A 27,596-nucleotide genomic window follows, 5' to 3' on the forward strand; every position below is an offset into this window, starting at 1 on the left:
AATATATTTTTTCACCTCTAATCATAGTCTGCTTTAAATTTATGAAAGATGATCTGATTTAAGCAACTTTGTTGTAAACTCAAAATATGCTAAACAAATGAACAATTATAAACGATAGTAGGTTGACTGACTAAAAAATGGACAAAAAATAATTAGGTAGATAAATGGAGAGAAAACATAAAATTTGTTAAAAATAATTAGATTATATTAACTGATAAGAGAGAAACAAATACTAAAGTAATATTTAAATAAAGAATTTAAAGATTTTATATATATATATATATATATATATATATATATATATATATATATATATATATAATTATTGGTAAAACAAATAAATGAGAAGGAGTGTACGAACACAGCTGGATCAAGTTGTACAAAAAGCTACATGGGATGTACGTTCGTTGGGATGAACACAGCTCTTGGTGGCTTGTTTTATACGTGTCACCTCCTTCAACGTTGTTTTTCCACTTCCAGAGCCCCCCACCCCCTTTCTCTCTCTCTCTCTATTATCATCTTTCTCTTTCCCTCCAACGCTCCCTATTCTGCCATTCCTCCCCAAAGCAAACCCCAAATTTCACCCCAAGAACTCCATATCAAATAACCCCCAATTGTATTTTTAAATCCTACACTCATGCTCTGAACCCCCACCCTCAAGCTGGATTTATCGAACTCAAGTTCTACAAAAATGATTTATACTCTTTGTTACGAGTTGGTTGATACCATTGATATTACAGTGGGTTTGGATAATTTTTCTTTTGTTTTTATTACCATTTTAAAGCTTATTGCTCTTCATCCTTCAGCATGCATATATGCGAGTTTTTAGACAAGTGATGTGAAGCACGTTTTTTTTTTTCTGGCAAAATATTGTTATTATTTTCTCCTATTTTAGTTGTCTCTTCGCCTTGGGGGTGTATTGATATATTTTTCCCCGTTTGGTCAATTAACGGATCTTGAGATTACTGAGATATGTGGATTAAAAATAGTGTGGTCGGAATTCTCATGTAAAGGATGATATGTTTGTCATGAATAGAGATGGGCTTGAAGAGACAACAAGCAATCTATCGCTGCTTGGCTAAAGAAATTGAGTTATTGGCTTAGCCTTTGTGACATGTGGTAAGTCCGAATTCGCTATACCATTTTTTCCTAATGTATGTTATTGAATTTATTTTAATTTGTGTAATTCTTTCTAACTCGAATTTCATTTTGGAGGGCTTATTATAGTGAGTTCAAAGTACATAATTTCCTGCGTTCACTTCTCCGACAAACAGAGATAATCAAACGATAAGGTCTTCTTCATTTGGGAGCAGGGAAAGGCTGCAATTTTGGTATTTTTTCTTTTAAGTGCCCACATTTCTTTGTATAATTTGTTAGAGATATAGAAGACAATCTATGGTAGGTGACTAAAATTTATAATTCAAAAGAGGGATATATTTTCGAAAATTGATTAGGTAGTTAATGTTAAGGGGTTAGAAGGAATAAGTTCAGTTGTTAAACAAATATGTATACTCTATTATCAGCAACCAGTTCCCCTAATCTTAGGGGACGGAAACACCCACTAAGTTATTCTTTTAGATGTCACTGCATTTTCGAAATGTATATGCGAAGTTATGGATATTTCCACTATTCTATTACACTCACCTGACTGAACAATAAAATTCCATAAGTATTAGCTGTTGGAATGCATCCATATTAATAGGAAAAAAGACATTTTTCTTTGTGAAATAATCAATGATGCACCAGCAGTTTGTGAACTTTGCTAATATATAAAATGATTTATTACATTTAAGTGCGATTTATGAGGTTATGTGGATGTCGCTCAAATTCCTAATTGTTTGTAGGCCATGTATATATATTCACATTTCTTTTGCATTGATTTTGTATATTTAGGAATAATTCTTTTGCTGGTATACAGATGCAAAGGATGGCCCATCTAGGATTAATTCTTTTGCTGGTATACAGATGTAAACCTTTCTCAAAGGAGATTGTATGATCTATCTCCGTTGATGCGGTGAGCTTTCTTTTTTAATGTTCTTTAGTCCTCTTAGGAGATATAATAGGAGTAGATGTTATAATTGTATTGGCAAAAGTTAAGGTCTCACCAATCCTTTCTTATTATACGTGTGCTTTCATGGGTGATGGTGAAAGGCAGATTATAGTATATGTTCTACATTAGTGATGATCATCTGTTCTAAAAATCATAATAGTTCAGTGGATGTATTTAGAAAAGGTCTGTGACATTTTGTGTGTTGGTATTTGGAATATTTTTATAAATGCATATGCATTTTAACCGTTCAGCTACTGCTAAGTGCTAATCTCAGTCATTTGTCTCTTTCTGGAACTTCACCTTTGCATTGGATGAAAGTTCTTAGCATATAGTTTCCAAATAGTTGATATTGGGTAGATTCAGCTGTCATAACCGACTTGAGAGTCCTCACATACAGTTGGACAACACAAAATGTTTCCCATGTCATGAACTTTGTTGTAAATAGAGATAAACCGGAGTCACATTGTTACTGTTATTGTATTGTTTATATTCGTATGTATTTTGTTAGTATTCTAAAAGGGGATATAATAGCTTTTGTTGGACAAAATTATTGAATTGCAGAGAAGTAAGCTCTTATCAACCAGAGTGATACAAGGAATGGTGTTTATCACGGAAAAAATGATGAATTAACTGCAGACCTGAATAGATAAAAGATAATTCTTTATAATTTATGCTTGACATTTGTTTGTCTTACAATTTATTCGATGACTACAGGGATGTACCCAATTCGAAATATTATTCAATGTACTAAATTCTAGATTAATTCATCTCAATATGCTATAACTTGAAGGTTGAATCCATTGTATTTAAAGAGCATCGAAGGAGGCCTACAAAATATTCAGATGGCTTTGAAAGGCTGATAGCTTCCTGAAACTCATAAGGTATCAAAGCTTTGGTGAATGTATCTTGAAAAAAAATATGAAATATAAATCTATAAATGTTAGTTTCAAGATTTGATTGTATGCCCGAGATGATTGTTGTAACGACCCGACTGGTCGTTTTGAGCACTTGCACTTTTCTCGGTAGTTTGAGGGCACGAGTATCCCCGCATGATGTATTATATGATGAACCGATAGATCATCTTATGTTTTAGAACCTAATTATGTGTTTCGAAATCTCAAATACCTCATTTTAGCCCTCCGCGATTTGCGTGCACAGTCCGGGTGTTTTCGGAAAGCTTTTATGTTAAAAACTGAAAAATATGAAATCTTTGCCTTAAAAACCATTTGAGTTGACTTTGGTCAACGTTTTGAGCAAACAGATTCGGATCTGTGTTTTGACGGTCCCGATGGGTCCGTATCGTGATTTGAGACTTGGGCGTATGCCCGAAATCGAATTCGGAAGTCCCTAGCTCGAGTTATCGCATTTTGTTAAAATTTGAAAGTTTAAAGGCTTAATGAATCTAAAAGTTTGATCGATGTTTGAAATTGTTGATACCGGATCCGTATTTTGGTTATGGGACCCGGTATAGGTTCATTTCTATATTTATGACTTGTTTGTCAAATTTGGTGAGAAACGGAATTGGTTTGACGTGATTCGGACGTCCGGTTGTTGAAATAGAAGTTATTAAAGTTTTCTTGAAAATTTCTTTTGATTTGGTGCTTAATTCGTAGTTTTAGGTGTTATCTTGGCAATTTGGTCGCGCGTGCAAGTTCGTATAATATTTTTAGACTTGTGTGCATATTTGGTTTAGAGCCCCGAGGGCTCGGGTGAGTTTCGGGTATCCGGAATGATTTTTCATGATTTTGAGTGCTGGTACTGGTGTCATTGCATTTGCGATGTTTTTGTCGCAAATGCGATAAGCAGCCTCGCATTTGCGAACCTGGGCTGTTGGGGACTGGATCACATTTGCGATGAAGTTGTCGCTTTTGCGAAGCCCGAAGAGTTTCGCATTTGCGATGAAGACCTGGTCTGTCAGGGGTCGCATTTGCAATGTTTTGTCCGCATTTGCGGAGGTCGCATTTGCGAACCTCTATCGCAAATGCGACATCTGCAGCCTGCTAAATGCTGAGAATTCCGAGACTTAGCTTCATTTTGTCATATTTTAACCCTAGCTTCTATGGGAGGCGATTTTGTGAAGGAGTTTTCATACCAAATCATTGGGTAAGTAACTCTAATCAATTCACAACTACATTTCATGATTTTACATAAGATTTAACATCAAATTAATGAAAATCTAGGGAAAAATTTGGGAATTTTGTCAAAACTTTTGAAAAATAAAAATTTGGGATTTGAGAGTCGAATAGGACTCGGATTTGGAAACGTAATATGTATTTGGACTCGTGAGGCTATGGGTAGTCAAGACCTACCCTTGGACCCGGGTTTTGACCGAGCGGTCCCGGGGGTTGACTTTTGTTGACTTTTTAGAAATTGTATAAAAATCACAACTTTATTAATTGAAATTGTTTTCCATTGCATTGTGTAATGTATTTAAGTCGTCTTTGGCTAAATTGAGCCGAGCGGAGGTGAATTTGTAAAGGAAAAAGCTAAATTGAGTATTGAGTTAGCCGAATTGAGGTAAGTGTCTTGCTTAACTTTGTTGAGGGAATTTTTCTTACTATTTGACATTGTTTGCTACATGGTGACGAGCATATATGCATGTGCCAAGGTTAACCATGCTCGGGGGTAAATTATGTTATAAATTGTGTCTTGTAGAATCATGTGACTTTCTTGCCTCATGCCTTACTTGACTCCTAGATACTAAGAACATAGTATTAAATGTTAGAAACTAAGACTTAGCTTATTATAACTTGATCAAATTTGATGGAATTCTGAGAATATATTGGTGTGTTTAATTCTGTCATCAATATGCATAATCATTAATACATTGCTACGACTGATGTCCTTGAGATACTAGATTTTATACTTGTGTTGTAGATCATTTGTGAGATTTGTTGGAATACTTGAATAATAAGGTTCTTGCGGGTTTATTGAACTATTGTTGGCTTGAAAAATTATGATTGAGATTCATTTGGAATATTCGTTTAAACACTCTCCTTGACGTTATTTATGCTTCCAGCCTTGTTTGTCATTGATATACATATGCTTGGTAAGGAAGAGTGTAAAGCACGAAGGGTGATGTCGTGCCTTTGTTTATACATTATCATGTGAGGGAGAGTGTAAAGCACGAAGGGTGATGTCGTGCCATATTATTGTGAGTAAAAGCACGAAGGGTGATGTCTGCCATATTATTGAGAGTAAAAGCACGAACGGTGATGTCGTGCCATATCATTTGTGAGTAAAAGCACGAAGGGTGATGTCGTGCCATGCTATGTGAGTGTAAAGCACAAAGGGTGATGTCGTGTCATTTCATTTATATTATCATGTTTTAAATTATCATGAGTTCATGGCATGATGGGTGTTTCCGTGCAGGTGATGATGAGAGACATGCATTATGTTGTGATATCTTTCCTTTGTGTATACGTTCATGCCGTTACATTGAGCTGTTAATGTTGTAGTTATGATTCCTATGCGACTTGTCGTTAATGCCATGTTCTTGTTCTTTATCTTATTTGTTATTGTGTCACTCATGCCTACTTGCTAAACTTGCAAATACCATGCCTACTTCCTGCCGTCATAATTATATCTTTGTCGTATCTATTTTGGTTGCACCTAGTACATGCTTTCTTGTAACGACCCAAACTAATGGGCCGCGACGGGCATCCGGTGCCTTACTCAACGGAGTACCGACATAACATGTCTTTTCGTATCATACTATCATAGATAACTGGGCCGGAGAGGCTGTCGTGAGATAAGTAGAATACAACATGAAATACCAACTTATACATAAGACATACCGGCCTATAAGACCAAAACAACCGATCGTACACTGAACATAGGCCGATAAGGCCATACAATCTTTTACGTACATGACATCTGTCTACAAGCCTCTAAGAATACATAATTGTCATAAAGGTCGGGACAGAGCCCCGCCATACCAAACAATACACGTCTAAATCATATTGACCAAACAAGCAACTCCGGAGCAAATAGAGCGCACCAACACCTTCCGCTGAGCTGATAGCCTACTTGGAGTACTCTCGACCTATCTATCGGGACCTGCGGGCATGAAACGCAGCGTCCCCAGGCAAAAGGGACATCAGTACAAATAATGTACCGAGTATGTAAGGAATGAAAATCAGTAAATAATAGACATGAGAGAAACATGGAGTAAAAGACTCAACATGTAAGTCTGAACAACTCTGTGAATCATTAATACTTATAATGTCATGCATATGCGTATAAATGTCATAACATTCATGTGTACATGAGTTCATAACATCATCAAACCTCTGAGGGCATCCAATCTTATCATCTCGGCCACTGTGGGCAAATCATCAACGTATACCAGCTGATCAGGTGGTGGTGCGTATATAACACCGTAACCTTTTCCCATATCCCATTTACATATATCTACATATATACGCGTATATAACGACATCTGGTTAAGGGTCAATGTGCATGTATAAATGAATGCAATGCATGAGAAGTACGTCAATAAATTCGGAACGTCATAAGACCATTATGCCTCTGATTAATATCATGAAATAAACTTTATCAACTTACGTATCTTCTGAGACCCATGAACAGACGATCGAATAATAAGACATATGGAAATTCAAGAACATAGGCACCTCTAATACTTCTATGAATAGAGTCGTTTATGAAAGTTGCGTATTTTGCTCGTTTCATTTGTATCATTTGGATCATGCCAAAAGAAAGAAGGGATAGCCTTAACATACCTGAATCGATTCTCTTGACAATCCTTCCAACACACGTCAAACGCGACAAACACGTAACGGAGAATCGAAGTAGGGAAAATCCGTATGATGTTCTTGAGAAAGATTGTACCGTGCTCTCTTAGAATTGCATCTCACGCATAATCAGATCTTGTATGAAATTTGCTGAAGCTCATCCGTCACTTAGTGAATATGACCATATTCAACTTGAGATTTTAGAGAAGCCTTTTGTTGTGCTAATCACGTTACCATTGAAAATTGTATCAATCTCTCTTAAAGAGATCTTTGTGAGCTCCATCCGTTACTTGAAGACAAGATATAAGCATCTCACTCTTTACTTTGTAGAGACAAGCACCTCATTTAGGTGAATGAGAAGTCTTTTATCATAATGGGTGTAGGCCCCACTCTTTTTATGACTTTGGGCACAAAGTCCTCTAATTTTGCCATCTTGCTTTGTGGGTTAAGACTCATTATCAAGAGTCCTTTGGGCTGCCACGTTGGAGTCTAAACAAAACTTATCCAAATACACCAATTAAATAATTAATCTCCCACTAAGATCATTAATTACCCAATTATCCACATAATTAAGAATTACCTCAAATTACTTAAAATACTACTCATGTTTAACACACCTTATACATCTTGCTATCATGGTCATGTGGTACCTTGTATGACACTAGTCCATAAATACGGGGTATTGTAGCTTGGACCGTATTTTATCTCAAAATGTCAAACTTCGACGAAATTCATTTTCTTCGATTTGTTTAACCTCTCACCTTCACGAATTTACTCATCACTTGTTTGAAATAGCATAATGCTTATAATTTCAAAATAATCTCATTCTCGAGTTTACGTCGATTAACTTACGACGAAACTTTAACGTATGAAAATGCGGGATGTAACATCTCATTTACGAGCTTATATCAATTTACTTATTGTGTACTTTCACGTACGAAAACATGGGGTGTAACACTTCTATCGTGTTAGTCATTCGTGCTTCTACTTGTTAACGCATAAAGATCATGTGTTCCCCTCTTATTCGTTATATTTGTATTTATGCCTCCACCATGCTAGTTAGTTGAAGTTACATTCCTTTTCCTGATTGTTGTCATCACCTCTGTGCTTTCCGCCTAGTCTGTTATTGATGCCCTTATGTACATTCTCGTTCATATTTGCTATTTGCGTATTTCCTACTTTGCCATTACTGTTATCGGCATTTCTGTCGTCCGGTTGGTACTGTTGTATGCATTTTTGGTGAGGATGAGATAAATGCACGAAGGGTGTTGCCGTGCAATTGACTTAATATCAGAATATATTCCTCACGTTATGAAAGTTATGGGGTGACCTTGTATGTGCGCTTATGCGACTTTTCTCTCCTCTTTCCTCCAGCTTTTAGCCAATCTCTAGGCCTCACTTTGTGAACATATACAAAATTATGACAAGTTGTTCCTCTAGGCGTCATTAGTCTTACTACATCTAAGTAGGTCATACTATACCATAACTCTTACTTCGATTTATCGTTACTGAGGTCTGCTACCAAACTCCAGGTTACTTTCGTTGCTTATCCCATATGTATAAATCTAAGTCCTTTAATGCTTTCTCATTACTGTTCATCTTAAGAATGACGGCCTAATCTCATCTTATACTTTGTGACTTTTGTCTATTCATTGTTGATTCACCCCAATATTGATCTACAATCTACCACTGATAACTTGAAACCTCTTACGTAATCACTAGGGCTCACGTTGCATCGAGGAACATTTGAAATGATTAGACTGATCCACCTAGGGCGATACTATACTTCCATAACTGTATTTCATACCATTCCAATGTGATTCATCTTATGGGGGTTATTCTAATCCCGTAGAACTCATGAAATCATTACTCAATCGAAGGCCCAAACGTCATCCTTTATTTATCATAATTACACCCTCATTCTACTAACATGGCAGCATTCTATCTCTTCTAAATGCTACTAGTCTTAGACTCTTTTGAGTTCATTCAGGCTATACTGAGCTTTATATAACTTTGAGTAACCAACAGCTCTCTCGTTTTCGTGAGTTTAATCCCGAGGACCTATCCATTTTTGTTACCTTCTCACTTGCCCTTTCTTATTCCTAAAACCTCGTCGCTCTACCATAATTTAGTTTGCGATTTACACATATCCATTTATACTACTCGCAACCTTCCTTCAACTTGCTTGCACCATAGATTTCCTCGTGTTATTTTGGAACATCAAGCGAGAAATCACATCGTCTCTAACTCTTCTTTACTCTTTTAACTAGACCTCTCGATACATAGAAGCCATAGGCCGGAAAATATGCCACTGACGATGCCGTTATCATTCTTGGATACTAAGTCTCAGCGCTTCTGGCCTTCTATCTGAAGTATGGACTATTCACAACCTTCTGCATTTGAGTATCTCGTACGTTGTTCACCTTTACCTTACTTACCTTAAAATCTCGCCTCACATCTTCTATCTCTTTTATGACCTCCCTTCCACATAGGTATAATTCACATCCACAACTTGAAGCTCTATCATAATACTTGCACCTCTGGTGCATACACAATCCGGTGGGAGCTTCATACTGACTTCTTATGGGGCTAGTACTCTTCTAACTTGCTTTATTGTAGAGCCGTCATAGAATATGGTTGTTGTACTATCTCTCTTGTACCTCTGATATTAAGAGTAATCCTGCAATGTTCCCAATCATGAGGTCTATAATTTTCTGGGTCCAATAATCAGATTCCTGATTTACTTGGTTGATGTAACTTTTTAGTCTCCTCTTCCTTCTGATCACCCTTTATGTAGGCTTAAGCTATTTTTCGATCTGCGGCTTATGGTATTAGTTATTACTTTTGGTTTCATTTCCCGCTCATTAGCCACACTAGGTGCCACTTTCTTATGGAGTACATACAATATTGTTGTGAGACTGTTGTTACAAGACCATTTCCTATTTAGGTCACTGTGCTTAGGTTGAAGTCTTCTTCCTTATTTCCTCAGCTAGTCTTTCGTTGTAGTACTTAGGGAGACCTTCTGGCTCCTGTAAAGTTACAGGCTTATCACATCGTATACTTGACAGAATTTTTTATATTCTTCCCCGCCTATAATTATCCGTAGTTACTTATTTCCACACCCTTGTACTTGTAGGGTTGCTTCTGAACTATTATTTTGACTGTCTTCCCAGTGGCATTCTCTTTTATTTACCTTTAACTACCCCAACTCCTATTTGAATATATCTCAAGGATCACGATGTCATATCTGTGAGACTGAATTCCCATGTTGGGGTTCACTATGTTTGTCTTGCACGATCTGTTGATTTGTCTGTATCCTCTTGTCTAGCCATAACTAGGCTCTTCCTGAATCAACTACTAACTACTCGTTGGCCCATTCTCATATCAATATTCCGCGTAATCTTTCTTGGGTTATTTCCTTTGTCTTAACCTACATCTTGCGCTGGCTCTTTATTTCAATAACATCTCGGGCAGGAACCCTCACTTCCTCTCCCGTCGTGTTTGCATAATGTTCTGGAATCGTAGCCTATCTGTAGGCTTTGAATAAGTGCAATCTCATTCCTTTCTCATTTTTATTGCATTCTTCCTTTACCATTCCATAATTACTAGAACCACTTAATTCTGACTTAATGTCACATCACTCCATATTCCCTCCTTTAGGAGAGTACTAAGATTTAGTGCTACAACGATCTTCCTGTAGATGTTTTATCTCTTCATCCTTGGCGTCTTTTCACATCATTGATGACCCTTACTCGCCTTGCGGTAATCCTTCTGTACCAAGGATAACAAAATTTCTTACTCACGAAGGTGACACCTAGTATAACTGGCATATACAGTCCCTTAAGCTTAACTTTGCTCACATTGCTTGCTTTAGGGAAGCATCTTCCTGAATGACCTTTCTCTGAATTTCTCATGTATATTCTTTTGTTGTCCATTCTATTATTGCCGGAACGCAATCTGAAATTTTCATGATGTCGACCATTATCAAACCACTCAGTCCCTAATACATGTTTAGTTTATCTAGTTCACCAATCCATACTGATTTCTATTATTCTGGGGTCTAACTTTTCCTTTTGGTAGTCGCGTTAGAGTCACAAACTTATTTCTCGAAATGAGGATATGACTTTATGGCCTATACTCTTTTGTTGTCTCAAGGCCTGTCACCTCTCATCTTTTCCTTCACTTGACTATAGACTCTGTAATACTGTCATTCATTTTTTTTCTACCGTTGTCATCCATGTATCACCTCTTACTCATAATGCTTCATTATCTCTCTTCTTATTTCCCTGCTAATATTTCTGTCTATCACTTTATTCTAAAAACTTTCACAAGACATTCTTTTGCTTTTAGCTCCCCTTGCTCCATCCACTGGCTCTTCTGGTTGCCTAACATTCTCTCTCTACTAGGGACGGGAGCCATACTAAGATAATATTTATCCCTTCCAGGCTTCCAGTGCCTATCTTTGTAATACCCATATCTAGCTGTATTATTTTAGAGTACACCATCTGGGTGTCTCACAAGGAGATCTATTAGCACATTTGCAATATCCTTCGGAAATGTCAACTAAAGCAAACAATCCATCCACCATTTTGGGTCTCTCTAACCCCAGTCGGATCCTGATATCCGTCCTTCTCTTATACTACTTCTGTTAGCCCCCATAGGGCATCAATGAGATGGGTGTGGACAATTGTACACACCTCTGTTATTGTTGAAGGTAACTCAAAAGGCTTATATTCCTCTGCGATAATCTTCATTAGCTAGGTAGCTCGTACCCTTTTTCATCTTGCTTCTTTTACTTGCTGAAACTTGTATTTACCTTCCGATTCTCTTATTCCTTTTTACCGTAAGAGTGGATAGACATTCTTGCCTTAGGGATCTTATCAAGAAGTTTACATATCTTAGTACACACATGATCTGCTAAATACCTCATATTTATCCATCATAAGCATGATGCAAAATCGAGTTCCTCTGACTTAACTCTTTCACAGCCACATGCAATCTCTTACCAACCATCTTTATAGATGTAGGCATCGTCGTATTCTGAATAAGATAGAGTTTAGGAAATTGAGTTCTAACAACTGAGCTCTACGACACGATCTAGAGTAAGAAGAAAGAGTGACAGTCCTAAATGCCCTGTAGCCTCCTGCTTATAAGTTTGGTGCACAACACACCCATAAACAAGACTCTACTAGACACGGCTTGTAGACTCCCTAAGACAGAACTGCTCTGGTACATGCCTTCTTGTCACGACCCAAACCGATGGGCCGCGACGAGCACCCGGTGCCTTACTCAACCGAGTACCGACATAACGTGTCTTTTTGTATCATACTATCATAGATAACTGGGCCGGAGAGGCTGCCGTGAGATAAGTAGAATACAACATGAAATACCAACTTATACATAAGACATACAGGCCTATAAGACCAAAACAACCGTTCGTACACTGAACATAGGCCGATAAAGCCATACAATCTTTTACGTACATGATATCTGTCTACAAGCCTCTAAGAATACATAATTGTCATAAAGGTCGGGACAGAGCCCCGCCATACCAAACAATACACGTCTAAATCATACTGACCAAACAAGCAACTCCGGAGCAAATAGAGAGCACCAACACCTTCCGCTAAGCTGATAGCCTACTTAGAGGACTCTCGACCTATCTATCGGGACCTGCGGGCATGAAACGCAGCGTCCCCAGGCAAAAGGGACATCATTACAAATAATGTACCGAGTATGTAAGGAATGAAAATCAGTAAATAATAGACATGAGAGAAACATGGAGTTGAGTAAGTCTGAACAACTATGTGAATCATTAATACTTATAATGTCATGCATATGCGTATAAATGTAATACCATTCATGTGTACATGAGTTCATAACATCATCAAGCCTTTGAGGGCATCCAATCATATCATCTCGGCCACTGTGGGCAAATCATCAACGTATACCAACTAATCAAGTGGTGGTGCGTATATAACGCCGTAACCTTTTCCCATATCCCATTTACATATATACGCGTATATAACGACATCTGGTTAAGGGTCAATGTGCATGTATAAATGAATGCAATGCATGAGAAGTACGTCAATAAATTCGGAACGTCATAAGACCATTATGCCTCTGATTAATATCATGAAATAAACTTTATCAACTTACGTATCTTCTGAGACCCATGAACAGACGATAGAATAATAAGACATATGGGAATTCAAGAACATAGGCACCTCTAATACTTCTATGAATAGAGTCGTTTATGAAAGTTGCGTATTTTGATCGTTTCATTTATATCATTTGGATCATGCCAAAAGAAAAAAAGGATAGCCTTACCATACCTGAGTCGATTCTCTTGACAATCCTTTCAACACACGTCAAACGCGACAAACACGCAAACACGTAACGGAGGATCGAAGTAGGGAAAATCCGTATGATGTTCTTGAGAAAGATTGTACCGTGCTTTCTTAGAATTGCATCTCACGCATAATCGGATCTTGTATGAAATTTGTTGAAGCTCATCCGTCACTTAGTGAATATGACCATATTCAACTTGAGATTTTAGAGAAGCCTTTTGTTGTGATAATCACGTTACCATTGATAATTGTATCAATCTCTCTTAAAGAGATCTTTGTGAGCTTCATCCTTTACTTGAATACAAGATATAAGCATCTCACTCTTTACTTTGTAGAGACAAGCACCTCATTTAGGTAAATAAGATGTCTTTTAATATAATGGGTGTGGGCCCCACTCTTTTGATGACTTTGGGCACAAAGTCCTCTAATTGTGCCATCTTGCTTTGTGGGTTAAAACTCATTATCAAGAGTCCTTTGGGCTGCCACGTTGAAATCTAATCAAAACTTATCCAAATACACCAATTAAATAATTAATCTCCCACTAAGATCACTAATTACCCAATTATCCACATAATTAAGAATTACCTCAAATTACTTAAAATACTACTCATTTTTAACACACCTTATACATCTTGCTATTATGGTCATGTGGTACCTTGTATGACACTAGTCCATAAATACGGGGTATTGTAGCTTGGACCGTATTTTATCTCAAAATGTCAAACTTCGACGAAATTCATTTTCTTCAATTTGTTTAACCTCTCACCTTCACGAATTTACTCATCACTTGTTTGAAATAGCATAATGCTTATAATTTCAAAATAATCTCATTCCCGAATTTACGTCGATTAACTTACGACGAAACTTTAACGTATGAAAATGTGGGATGTAACATCTCATTTACGAGCTTATATCAATTTACTTATTGCGTACTTTCACGTACGAAAACATGGGGTGTAACATTTCTACCGTGTTAGTCATTCGTGCTTCTACTTGTTAACGCATAAAGATCATGTGTTCCCCTCTTATTCGTTATATTTGTATTTATGCCTCCATCATGCTAGTTAGTTGAAGTTACATTCCTTTTCCTGATTGTTGTCATCACCTTTGTGCTTTTCGCCTAGTCTGTTACTGATCCCTTATGTACATTCTCGTTCATTTTTGCTATTTGCGTATTTCCTACTTTGCCATTACTGTTATCGGCATTTCTGTCGTCCGGTTGGTACTGTTGTATGCATTTTTTGTGAGGATGAGATAAATGCACGAAGGGTGTTGCCGTGCAATTGACTTAATATCAGAATATATTCCTCACGTTATGAAAGTTATGGGGTGAGGTAAGGAATTGAATTTGCACTTCCTAAGAAAGCTATAAGAATTTATGTGGCAGCTTTTGTTCGTATCAATGGCCATGGCATTTCATTTATTGAGATTTTAATTTTTGTTATTTTTAATTCTCCTCTTTTCTCTATGTTTACAATGTTAATTACAATTTCTGTGCCAGCTTTTATCTTTCGTATCGATGGTCATGATATTTCATTTATTGAGATTTCAATTTTTGTTGTTTCTAATTCTCCTCTTTTTCTCTCTGTTGACTGTGTTAATTACAGTTTGTGTGAACGGTAAGCAGTGATCAAATCTTCACTTCTTCTTTATTCAATTATTTGTAGAGTCTTTTTCCTACATTCTTAGTATAACACAACTGTGACGTCGAGCTTCGTTCTCTATGGTTATAGTTCTTCTATGTGCTTCTATTTTTGGGTGCATGTTGGTTCTATTCTTTTTCTCAAAACAATTGCACTCATGATTTTAATTTTTTGTTCAGTTTGTAATTATAATGATCTATCTGTGGTATGAATTTTTAGTTAGTTAGACAATTGATCGTTCCTTCCAACTTGGTATGCATGCCCCTTCTGCTTGATTTTTCTAGAGCTAATGGTTGAGTTGACATTGGAGGCCATTGGTTATTACTTAAGTTCTTTGTTAGTTGGGAGAATGAAAGTGAAATAAGTTTATGTTGAGAAGAGTTATTTTGCAATTTATGAGAAACGAAAGTAGTTTTACAAAGTAATAGGCTTACTGTTGAACTTATTGGCAAGTGCAGAAATTCCACTAGATACGTTGATGATCTTTGAATAAATATTAGTCATTCCAAGACTTGGCCCATTTGTTTTGTGTTAGTGCTGGCCTATTCTATTTGTACCATCTTGGGTACCTTTTTTTTATTTAATAAAATTTTACCTTATCAGGCTTGACTGTATTTTGTTAATGTCTATTTTTTCAAATGCAGTAAATTTTACTTGCTTCAGTGATAGTTTTCTTTTCTAAGATAATCAATATTTGCACATAGTTTTAGAAGCTCTTAGTAGTGGATTGTTTCTTTGAGCGTCAAATTTATTTCTCATATTTTATCATTGTAAAATGGAGAGGCTAGCTGGATGTAAATACTAGAACATTAAATGGTATTCTGAAATGGTCAAAAATTATGCTACTATGTTGTAATTGAAGGTAAGGCTCTAATAGTAGAATGATAGAATTGGGATAGAACTAGATTTGCACTTCAGAGTTTCTTCAGTTAATTTCTATCTGAATGGGAGGTTGTTTTTTAATCTGATAGAATTTGCTTTGTATTTGTGAACTGATTTATAATTTCTAATGTCATAGATAATGAACAGATAGATGATAAGCTAATTACATAGATTGAGACTGCTTAGAATATAATTACTAGAGAACTAAGAACAAAGTTGTAGGCTTTTAATAGCAGAATAGTTGAACCAGCAGACCAAAAACAAGGGGATTCAAAAGAATCAGCTCTAGAATTTTTGTATCATTTGGAACATTTGAAATTTCATAGAAGATGCATGGTTAGAATCTATATAGAAGAAAGAGTAAACATTACCAGGCATGAAGTAATATGGATAACTGATCATTTAACGGCACAATAGCAGAACAGAATTAAGGAAATGTTCTCTATGACTGATAAGATTTGTTTAACTTGTACAGTTAATGGCAGGAGCCATAGTGTGTCAATGAGGAATAAAGGATAAGCTAAGCTCTTGAAAAAATAACAACGGAGAGAAGACTTTACATATCCTGATCATTCTACAGGAAAAGCTCGCTCATACCAAGTTAAGAATGTAAGTCGATATTGTTCTTTTTTTCCCTTTTTAATCTGGTCTTTATATCTTCTTTTCATTTTATTTTGGTACTGTTTCATGTTTTTGTGGAGTATTTTACAACTATGAACAGTCCATATTTGGGTTTTAGGAGCATTGTGGCAGGCAAAAGTGAGTGGTAAGTTTACGAGGTCAAGAGTGTTTCGTCTCTTCCCTTCTCTTATGTCTATGCACAATAATATGTTTTGATACAAGTCATTGAGGATAGAATCCATTTTCCTTTCTATATAATGGTGTGAGCTTAACTTTATTCATGATCCAATGATAAACCCAGCCTCTACTCTACCGTGCCTAAAATTAGGAAGATACATCCACATCGTTGTTGCTTTCTTTGAGTACTCTTTTTTGTAATCTTGAAGAAGCATGATATGAAATGGTTGCTTTCCTTCTTTAGGATTCTTCAACAGATGAGATAAGAAATAATTGAAGCTATAGATACTGTAAAATTGGGAAAGAGATCGTTGATCTATGCTTGGATTGCATAGTGAAACTTGCACACAATTGTACTGGTCTTTAAGGTTATCCATCTGTTTACATATTATCAACGTTGGTATTGAAGCATTTGTCAAGAGGGGTTGCTCTAGTGGTGAGCACCCTCCACTTCCAACCAAGAGGTTGTGAGTTTGAGTCACCCCAAGAGCAAGGTGGGGAGTTCTTGGAGGGAGGGAGCCGAGTTTTCTATTTGAAACAGCCTCTCTACCCTAGGGTAGGGGTAAGGTCTGCGTACACACTACCCTCCCCAGACCCCACTAGTGGGATTATACTAGGTTGTTGTTGTTGTTGTTGTGGTATTGAAGCATTCACTATTTCTTTTCTTTTTTTACAGGAAAGTCACTTGAAAATGTTAGTTGTCAGGCTCTAATCCTATTTAAACAAGTTGCAGCAGCACACTCAAACATTCAAGGAAGGAAAATGAAGTAGTCCAGATAATAGGGTTTGCAATAAAATTTACAAGACTGGACAACTTAATAGCAATCAGTTTTGAGCAACTATAGAGTTCTGCAATAAAATTTGACGAGCTAAAAAAGATGCAGTTACTCATTCTCTTAGATAGGTTGTGGAAAAATATTATTTCATCTTTTTATTTTTTGTGGAATATCATAAATACTAGAACCTATATTATACATGTATTGTATAGGAAATCTTCTAATTTTCTCTGTTTAGGTTCCGATACGCGCACCGTCGCAGTGGAAAAAAACTACGTGAACACTTGGTATGTGTGGCCTGTGCATTAGCTCGGGCATCATCTCTCTAGTGTATATATATATAAAACAAGTATGTATGTACTACAAGGGCCTCCGACCTTTTGCACCATTCTAGGAAATTCCTGCAAAACAAGTACTAAGGAACTGTTCTACATTCTAAGCCTTTGCCTGCGGATGCTAGAGAAGCAAGCATATCATGTACACGTCTTGCACCAAAAACTCAAGATCAAAACATAAAGAAATTGGTGATGCTGTTATTTTCAAACTATTTTATAATGAGGCATAATTTTATAAAGACTTCCAAAAGCTTGAAATTATAACTTTTTATGCTTTATACATTGGCCAAATTTGCTAGCTGGTCTAGATATTGAGTTTGAAGAGTAAATAAGACGATGAATGTTGTAAAGGGCAATGTAAATATGCCTGACAACTATCCAACTTCTTAAACTAACTTAATTACCTCGTATTAGTTACATTATATGACGTCAATGATTTTTTTTTGAATATTTTAATGGATGAATATTTACCTTCTTTTTTTTTTTTTGTAGGTCTGCATGGTACAAGTAAAGCAGCATATGATGCGTGCCTAGCAGGTAGGTTTCATATCCCCTTCCCATTTACTTAAGATATGAACAAAAAATAAGTTAGTGGTTGGCCATGCATATGTTCTAATTAAATTTTAATATATATATGTTTCTAAAAGGTTGTCTGCTCATCCTTTGTTTTTTTTCTTCTTAGTACAGTGCAACGACAAGATTGTCGAAATTAAACTTTGACCATATTTTGTTTTTCTAAATGTGATATATATATATATATATATATATATATATATATATATATATATATATATATATATTTAACTTCAACAGGGTTGACTTTATGATTTTAGTTAAATTCACATAGTCCTTTAAATATGCTTTGGGCATTTTTGGTCCTTTAAATTTCTCAAAAGTGAGCACTTGTCTCTTTTAAATATTTGAGGAACCTTATTTTTTAGATTTGAAGGGAACATAAAAAAAGAAAAGATTTAGCGAGAATTCATATTTGGAGGCATAATTTTACAACCTCTACCATTTGGTCTATTTCTAAGAGTTCGGTACAACTTTTTGAGGTACAATTTTTTGTTATTTTGTCCTATTTTCTGGTGTCTATTGCAGTCTTTTTGTGTTACAATTTCTAGAATTTGACAAGACTTCCATACTATCTTTGGTAGATTTTTTTTTGTGTCACAATTTTCGATATATCTAACAAATAGAGATTATTAAATTTTTGACGGAAACTGAAAGTGCTCACTTTTGATAAACTTAAAAAATCAAAAATGTTTAGAGCATATTTAAGTGACTATTTTCTATCTATTTCAATAAGAGGCTATTTTTTTCATCTTATCATGAAATTGTATGTTCACAGGCTTAATCAAACAGAGAAATGGCAGAAAATTTGAATTGCAGTAAAGATTTAAAAACTACCCAAATAATGTTCTTGAAATCCCATAAGCTAAATTGAAATGAACTTGCGAGGAATCGACAATTCACTAAAACAAGTACCTATATACTAAATGAACTAGTAAAAAAATAGAAAAAAGTAGACCTTCATCCAAAATTTGGGTCTTAAATAAAGATAAATGTCTGAAGTTTTGCTTTGGCAAGCCAAATTCCAGTTGCTGAAGTTTGTTTGCAAAAGCAATATGTCAAGCTTGAGATAATTTGAGACGCAATTTTTTTAAAAATTTAGCCACGTATGTCAAAAGTAAATTATGAAGTGTGTAGGCTCACAAAAATTTATAAATTACGGTTATTCCTTAAATAAGGGTCCTAAAATCGGCTATCTGTGCACTTGCCCTGGTCCGCAAAGAACTGAAAGTTGTTCATCAGAATTCAGAAAGCCCAAATGAAACTTTTTGGGGGTGATGTGCACAGATAGCCAGTAATAACACATGTATTTACTTTTAAGCCACTGTTTTAAATATATTTAGTCTTTAGCCATTGCTTTAATAAACTTTTACCCGCCCGGATGAAAATACCCTTCTGTTATATAGGATTTCGTTGATACATACGCTCCTTATTCACGATCAGCAGCAGCTCAAACTTACTTGCAAACTTACGTGCAGAGAATTGTTGTGATCGTCCAAAATTGCAGAAGCTTCTCTTCCGATTTCAAACTTTTTGTCTAAGTTCAGAATTCAACTTTCTCGTCCAAAATTCACCATAAAATTATAATAAGTTCTAAAGTTTCAGATATCTCTATATGCTTTTGTGTGTTTGTGTGGATTTTTATTTCGTTACTGAAGAATAAGATGCTAGGAATTTGATTTTTTTTTTCTTTTCTGTATTGATAACGTTAAGGACATCGCGTCCTTAACTCTGTGATTGTTCTGTAAACATTGAGGACATAATGTTAAGGATTTGGTGTCCTTAACATGACTGTTGTTCTAAAAAATATTAAGGATAAAGTGTCATGTGTTTTGCAACTTGTATTAATAAAGTTAAGGACACGATGTCCTTAACTTCATGACTGTTGTTCTAAATATTAAGGACATAGTGTCCTGTATTTGCAAATTGTATTAATAAAGTTAAGGACACGATGTCCTTAACTTCATTACTGTTGTTCTAAATATTAAGGACACTATGTCCTTAACATTTTCACTGCACACATCAAAGTTAAGGATAGCTTGTCCTTAACATGTACACTGCACACATCAAAGTTAAGGACAACTTGTCCTTAAAATTTTCACTGCACACATCAAAGTTAAGGACAACTTGTCCTTAACTTTTACAATGCACACATCAAAGTTAAGGATATCATGTCCTTAACTTTTACAATGCACACATTCAAGTTAAGGACACCATGTCCTTAACATTTTGACTGCACGCATCAAAGTTAAGGACATAGTGTCCTGTTTTTGCAACTTGTACTGATAAAGTTTAGGACATGATGTCCTTAACTTCATGACTACTGTGTAAAAATTAAGGACATAGTGTCCTATTTTTGCAACCTATACTAATAAAGTTTATGACATGATGTCCTTAACTTAATGACTACTGTGTAAATATTAAGGACATAGTGTCATGTATTTGCAACGTGTATTGATAAAGTTTAGGACATAATATCCTTAACTTCATGACTGTTGTTCTAAATATTAAGGACATAGTGTCCTGTGTTTTGCACCTTGTATTAATAAAGTTTAGGACATCTTGTCCTTAACTTCACGATTGTTGTATAAATATGTCCTGAATTTCCTATTTTCTTGGCTTGCAGGATGGATACAATATGTATTATAGTTGCTTTTAATGGTAGATGGACTGCTGACTATAAGTATCTTGATCATCAAACAAAGCTTGTTCTAGTACCTGAGGCAATTCGATTTGAAGATTTCATTAACCAGGTCTTTGAAGTTGTTGAATTGGATAGAGACAAGTTTGAAGCAATGATATGGTTTGATATCAATATGGGAACAAGCAAGGGAATGCTTGTATCCAAAGATTTAGATCTTCACACATGTATAGAGTTACTAAAAAGTCATTCACTCTTCAAGGGCTGTCGTTTCATTGTTGATATTTCGGAAAGAGTTTTTGATTCTACAAGCACCTTTGAACATGTCAATACAGAAACTCAACAAGATAATCAAGACAAATGCCAACAGATAATGGAAATAGATGTGGTTGAAGCTCAACCAATAACTGAAGAGGTGCTTCAAACATTTGATTCTATTCAAGTAGAAGGACAAAGCATTATAAAGATTGACAACGAACAAGCTTTGGGTATTCAAGTCTTAGAGAGTGCACCGGTAATAGAAGAATTTGCTGAAAAAACCTTTACTCAACTAACTAGACAAAGTTCAAATTCGAAACAAAAAGAATCCCCAACTACGATATTAAGAGAAAATGCTTCGTTGGATGAAATAAAAGTGGGATCAATATTTGACAAAAAGAAGAGTATAATTAACTGTTTTTCCAATATAGCAATTAAAGGACATTTTGAATTCAAGGTTGTTAGATCAAGCTCAACAAGATATTCGTTGAAATGCAATGATGATAGGTGTGGGTGGTGTGTGCGTGCTTTCAGAATTAAAGATTCAACACTATTCAAGATAGTAAAGATTGAGAAAAATCATGACTGCTCAGTTAACACTATGAAAGCTGATCAAAGGCATGCAACTTCAAAGTTGATTAGTGGTTACATTATCGACAATCTTCGAGACCCAAAGTTTGAAGTTACACCAGCCTTTGTCATGGCAGAAATGCAAAAATTGCATGGACTAGACATTGGTTATCACAAGGCGTGGCGTGCTATTCAACGTGCTTCAGCTTTAATAAGAGGAACTCATGAAGAGAATTATGAATTATTGTCTTCAAACTTGTATATGATGAAAAGTAAAAATCTGGGACACATACACTAACATAAAGATAGATGACAACAACATGTAAACAATCAAAAAGAGTTTATTAGTCTGTTTTATAAACTTTAGGACATGGTGTCCTTAACTTGGATGTGTGCAATGAAAATGTTAAGGACATGGTGTCCTTAACTTTGATGTGTGCAGTGAAAAAGCTAAGGACATGGTGTCCTTAACTTGGATGTGTGCAATGAAAAAGTTAAGGACATGGTGTCCTTAACTTTGATGTGTGCATTATAAAAGTTAAGGACATGGTGTCCTTAACTTTGATGTATGCAGTGAAAACTTAAGGACACGGTGTCCTTAACTTGGATGTGTGTAGTGAAAAACTTAAGGACATGTGTCCTTAACTTTGATGTGTGCAGTGAAAAAGCTAAGGACATGGTGTCCTTAACTTGGATGTGTGCAATGAAAAAGTTAAGGACATGGTGTCCTTAACTTTGATGTGTGCAGTGAAAATGTTAAGGACATGGTGTCCTTAACTTTGATGTGTGCATTATAAAAGTTAAGGACATGGTGTCCTTAACTTTGATGTGTGCAGTGAAAAACTTAAGGACACGGTGTCCTTAACTTGGATGTGTGTAGTGAAAAACTTAAGGACATGTGTCCTTAACTTTGATGTGTGCATTGTAAAAGTTAAGGACATGGTGTCCTTAATTTAGATGTGTGTAGTGAAAAAGTTAAGGACATTGTGTCCTTAACTTTGATGTGTGTAGTGAAAATATTAAGGACATGGTATCCTTAACTTTGATGTGTGCAGTGAAAAAGTTAACGAGATGGTGTCCTTAACTTTGATGTGTGTAGTGAAAATGTTAAGGACGTGGTGTCCTTAACTTTGATGTGTGCAGTAAAAATGTTAAGGACATGGTGTCCTTAACTTTGATGTGTGCATTCTAAAAGTTAAGGACAAGTACTCCTTAACTCTGATGTGTGCACTGAAAATATTAAGGACATTGTGTCTTTAACTTTGATATGTGCGGTGAAAATATTAAGGACAAGATGTCCTTAACTTTGATGTGTGCAGTGTAAATGTTAATGATCTGGTGTCGTGTATTTTTAACCTTCTGTTAAACTGTATTTTCAGGTTTCTTTATATGTTTTATGCATATGGATCATGAATAGTTGGTTGGAATCATTGTAGACCAGTGATTGTTGTTGATGCAACTTTTTTTGAAGTCAAAATATCGTGGTGTTTTAATGATTTCAGTTTCAAAGGATGAAAATAACCAAATATTCCCACTAGCCTTTGGAATTGCAGAATCTGAAAATAACAATTCCTATGAGTGGTACTTTAGTGAGCTTCGCAATGCAAATGGGAGTCGTGACAATTTATTTTTTTTATCGGACATGCATCAATCTATTGCACATGCCATTGCAAAGGTATATCCTGAATGCCACCATGGGATTTGTATCTATCATTTGGAGCAGAACCTTAAGCGAAGGAAAGTGAAAAGTGAGGTCATAAAACTTTTTCAAAGTGCTGCAAGAGTATACAGGCGCAAAGAATTTGATCTATACATGTCAGATATAGCAAAAGTTGATAAGAAGACTTTTGACTACTTGATGGAAGAACCACCGGAAAGGTGGGCACGTTCTTGTAGTCCACGACGAAGATATGACATGCTCACAACAAACATAGTTGAGTCAATGAATTCTGTGCTATTAGAAGCAAGGGAGTTGCCTATATTAAGAATGATATATTTCATCCAAGTGAAGCTACAACATTGGTTTTATGAAAGAAGAAATGAAGCAGAAGGAACGTTTTATGACGTTTCTTGTTGGGTAGAAGAGGAATTGAAGAAAAAGATAGATTTAGCTTTTACTTTAAATGTAAGTATTATGTTCTTACTTTAGCTTATTATTTTAATGATAATTTAACATAATGTACTAACTTATAGTTTTTCAACTTTGAAGGTCTTCCCTGTTGATTCATGGCGTTCTAGAGTTGAGGAAGAAGGAATTACTTTCTTGGTGGACTTAAACAAAAGAACATGTGATTGTCTTCAGTTTCAATTTGATGAATTACCATGTATACATGCAATTGCAGCTATCGAGAAGAGAAACATCAAGAAGTCCAATTTCTGCTCGGACTGGTACTTAAAGGAATCTTGGCTGAAAACATATGAAAGACAAATACATCTTGTAGGACATACGGATTCTTGGATTGTACCAGAGAGTGTTAAGTCACAAATTATTAAACCTCCAGATTTCAAAGTCCTGCCAGATAGAAGGCAGAAGAAAGTGCATATTCTAGCTACCGAATCATCAAAAATAACATTCAAATGTGGTCGTTGCAGAAGAATTGGTCATAATAGAACATTTTGTATATATTCTCCGGCAGTCCATCCATTTTCAAGGAAGCATAGAGAATAATAGATATATCCACTTATGTTTATCTACTCTTTTAAGTTTTTGCTATAAATTGGATTCATTTAGATTATTTTTATTTGAGCAAGTAAACATTAGCAAATGGTTATATAAAAGATGTCCTGAATTTTCAAAGTTTCTTTGCACTTACGTGCTCTTTATTTCTTTTTCTTTTTCTGGGAGTTCAATTTACCTTTGTCGGACCAATTATTGTTTATGAGATTTTATTCTTGCCGTAAGTAAACAAGAAAGTCCTTTTCTTTATATAATTTGACGCCTGCAACTTGCTACATCTTTATTTTTAAAATGAGATTGGTACAAGTAAAACTTAAGGACATAATCTTTTACAAGTCCTGAAAATTTCAAGTATGAATCTAATATTAAGGACATAAATTTCTAAAATGTCCTTAACTTCTGGAAATCTCAGATTATTATCTAGATTTCCAGAAGTTTAGGACATTTCAGAAAAATATGTCCTGAAAATTATTTTCATCCTTCAACAAATCAGGACGTTTATGAACATAATGTCCTAAAGTTCTACAACAATCAATGTGTCTTTTGCTATATCTCTATAGATTTAATAAAAAACTAGCAATTTAAAATGGACAAATCAATAGTTATAAAATTTGACATCTGCAGCTTGCTACATCTTATTTTTAAAATGAGATTAGTACAAGTAGACTTCAGGACATAATTTTTTGAAACGTCCTGAACATTTGAAATATGAATCTAATATATAGGACATAAATTTCTAAAATGTCCTTAACTTCTGGAAATCTTAGTTTATTGTCTATATTCCAGAAGTTTAGCACATTTAAAAAAGTATGTCTTGAATATTATTTTCATCCTTCAATAAATAAGGATGTAGTTAACAAATTCTGAAGTTCTACAACAAAATCAATGTGTGTTGCTTTGAATTTCTAAAAATTTCAAGACAATTTAATCAAAAATTGGCCCTTTAAAACTGTGAAAAAAAAATGGACAAATCAATAGTTAACAGAAAGAAAGAAATTAATAACATGATGCCTTCATATTACTGCTGAAACTGTAATTTAGCATAGTTGTGACCAAAAGATTATGCTATGCAAACAAAATAAAGTGGCTTGTGACAATTTACATGATATTTCAGAATTCATATGGATTCTTTACAATAATTTTATACCAATTTCACTACAGCTGACTTTCTTTACAACTACACTACAGCTTCTTTGGGCAGAAAGTTTTATTTTCACTATCATAGTCGTCGCCGACATTTTCTGGTGGTGTATCATAACCAGAATTTCTTTTCCACTCTCCATGTGCCCAAAGATTTGCTGCAAGTTCTTTTCTGAAGTTTGATATGTCCTCAGGTTGGAATTTCTCCACATCCTTTCCCATCATCAACAACTCCACATACTTGATTAGGAATGCACCACAATCAGTCCTAAGAAAAATATGGAGTCAATTAAATAATATCTTTAATAAAATAAATCTAAAGTACATATAAATTACATAGCAAATGACAACACGTACGATCTAGTTTGGTGTGGTGATCTTTGCCACTGAATATCAAATTTGTTGAATGCATTTCCAAAAGACTTGTGATTTTTCTCAAACTGTGAGAACTTTAGCAAGTGGGGGATCATGCGTGCATACATTTCAATGTGTTTCATTCCTTGCTCATATGGCTCACTATATATGGAATCGTACACATCAATATTTCTCTGATTCGAGTCCAATACCCCCAAAAGAAAATGTGTCACAACATCATTATCTTCCGAAGGAAGCCGACATGGAAAAAAGATTTTGTCAACCTTTGTCCAAGCAATTCCACATCTACGATTGTCACCCCACACATATGGTGTGAGAACCAACTGATTATCATCACACCAAAACAAATATGAAGCATCTTCATTGAAATTCTTATACACAATTAGCATATAGTTATCAAAAAGTATATCTGTAGTTGTGCAACGAAAAGGATGGGCGCAAGGGTAGTAGTATTCCTTCTTTCTCAAATAATACATGGCAATGTCAATATGCTTCATAAAAAAGCAAAAAAAAAAAAATCCATCAGTCATAAATAATTAAAAAATAATAAATTAAGAAGAAAGAAAATAAAAGCCTTGTGAATTATCAAACCTTATCATCAAGTACAAAGCTACTATCTGCAAGCTCAAGGAAGAACATTTTTCTACTGATTTTTTGATGGTACAATTTATATGGATTCTTTCTCACACCATTATTCTCAGCATATATATCAGTTTGTCCCTTGAAAATTTTGAAAATATCAAAATTAGAAAGTTTATAAGTTAGTCCTCAATTCCTAATTAAGGACACTTGGTCATGAACTTACAGTAACAAGGTCATAAGTTTAGGACACTTGGTCCTGAAGTTAGAGTTGCAAATTCAAAAATTAAGGACATGTAGTCCTAAACTTATAGTTACAAGTTCAAAAGTTAAGGACACTTGGTCCTGAACTTAGACTTACAAGCTCATAAATTAAAGTCATGAACTTAGAGTAACAAGCTCATAAGTTAAGGACAATTGGTCTTGAACTTAGAGTGGAAGTTCAAAAATTAAGGACACTTAGTCCTGAAGTTAGAGTTGCAAATTTAAAAATTAAGGACAAGTAGTCCTTAACTTACAGTTACAAGTTCAAAAGTTAAGGACACTTGGTCCTGAACTTAGACTTACTAGCTCATAAATTAAAGGACAATTAGTCATGAACTTAGAGTAACAAGCTCATAAGTTAAGGACAGTTGGTCCTGAACTTAGAGTGGAAGTTCAAAAATTAAGGACACTTGGTCCTGAAGTTAGAGTTGCAAATTCAAAAATTAAGGACAGGTAGTCCTAAACTTACAGTTACAAGTTCAAAAGTTAAGGACACTTGAACCTGAACTTAGACTTACAAGCTCATAAATTAAAGTCATGAACTTAGAGTAACAAGCTCATAAGTTAAGGACAATTGGTCTTGAACTTATAGTGGAAGTTCAAAAATTAAGGACACTTGGTCCTGAAGTTAGAGTTGCAAATTCAAAAATTAAGGACATGTAGTTCTTAACTTACAGTTACAAGTTAAAAAGTTAAGGACACTTAGTCCTGAACTTAGACTTACAATCTCAAAAGTTAAGGACACTTAATCCTTAATTTAGAGTTACAAGTTCAAAAATTTAGGACATTTAGTCATGAAGTTAGAGTTGGAAGCTCAATACACTTAGTCCTAAATTTAAAACTACAAGTTCAAGACACAAATGTAAGCAATTAAGAAATAATGAATACATTTAGGGACTTACACTTTTTTGCGACCTTTCCATTTCTCCTT

The 27,596-nt window shown here is 35.1% G+C and overlaps 2 protein-coding genes across 2 annotated transcripts; both read left to right on the forward strand.

Moving 5' to 3' along the window:
* The first annotated feature begins 488 nt into the window (after positions 1-488).
* On the forward strand, positions 489-21,928 carry LOC142171463 (uncharacterized). Its single transcript, XM_075233819.1, has 7 exons — positions 489-1,119; positions 1,228-1,331; positions 1,919-2,014; positions 2,841-2,931; positions 16,155-16,288; positions 18,081-18,125; positions 20,788-21,928. Exon 7 carries the CDS (start codon positions 20,789-20,791, stop codon positions 21,926-21,928), a length of 1,140 nt encoding a protein of 379 aa, XP_075089920.1. The 5' UTR covers positions 489-1,119; positions 1,228-1,331; positions 1,919-2,014; positions 2,841-2,931; positions 16,155-16,288; positions 18,081-18,125; position 20,788.
* Positions 21,929-23,122: 1,194 nt separating this feature from the next.
* Positions 23,123-24,298, forward strand: LOC107770872 (uncharacterized). The gene is made up of 2 exons (XM_075233820.1): positions 23,123-23,755; positions 23,840-24,298. The coding sequence occupies exons 1-2, from the start codon at positions 23,123-23,125 to the stop codon at positions 24,296-24,298; spliced, it is 1,092 nt and encodes a 363-aa protein (XP_075089921.1).
* The last annotated feature ends 3,298 nt before the right edge of the window (positions 24,299-27,596 follow it).

The sequence above is a fragment of the Nicotiana tabacum genome, chromosome 17 (assembly GCF_000715075.1).
Source record: "Nicotiana tabacum cultivar K326 chromosome 17, ASM71507v2, whole genome shotgun sequence".
In the NCBI taxonomy this organism is placed as follows: Eukaryota; Viridiplantae; Streptophyta; class Magnoliopsida; order Solanales; family Solanaceae; genus Nicotiana; species Nicotiana tabacum.

What these genes read in the sequence shown, in the direction of transcription:
- LOC107770872 (XM_075233820.1), top strand. Translation starts at nt 23,123, where the DNA reads ATGATTTCAGTTTCAAAGGATGAAAATAACCAAATATTCCCACTAGCC. An exon ending in ATTTAGCTTTTACTTTAAAT is followed by an intron (nt 23,756 to 23,839) that starts GTAAGTATTATG and finishes TCAACTTTGAAG; the next exon opens with GTCTTCCCTGTTGATTCATG.
- LOC142171463 (XM_075233819.1), top strand. Translation starts at nt 20,789, where the DNA reads ATGGATACAATATGTATTATAGTTGCTTTTAATGGTAGATGGACTGCT.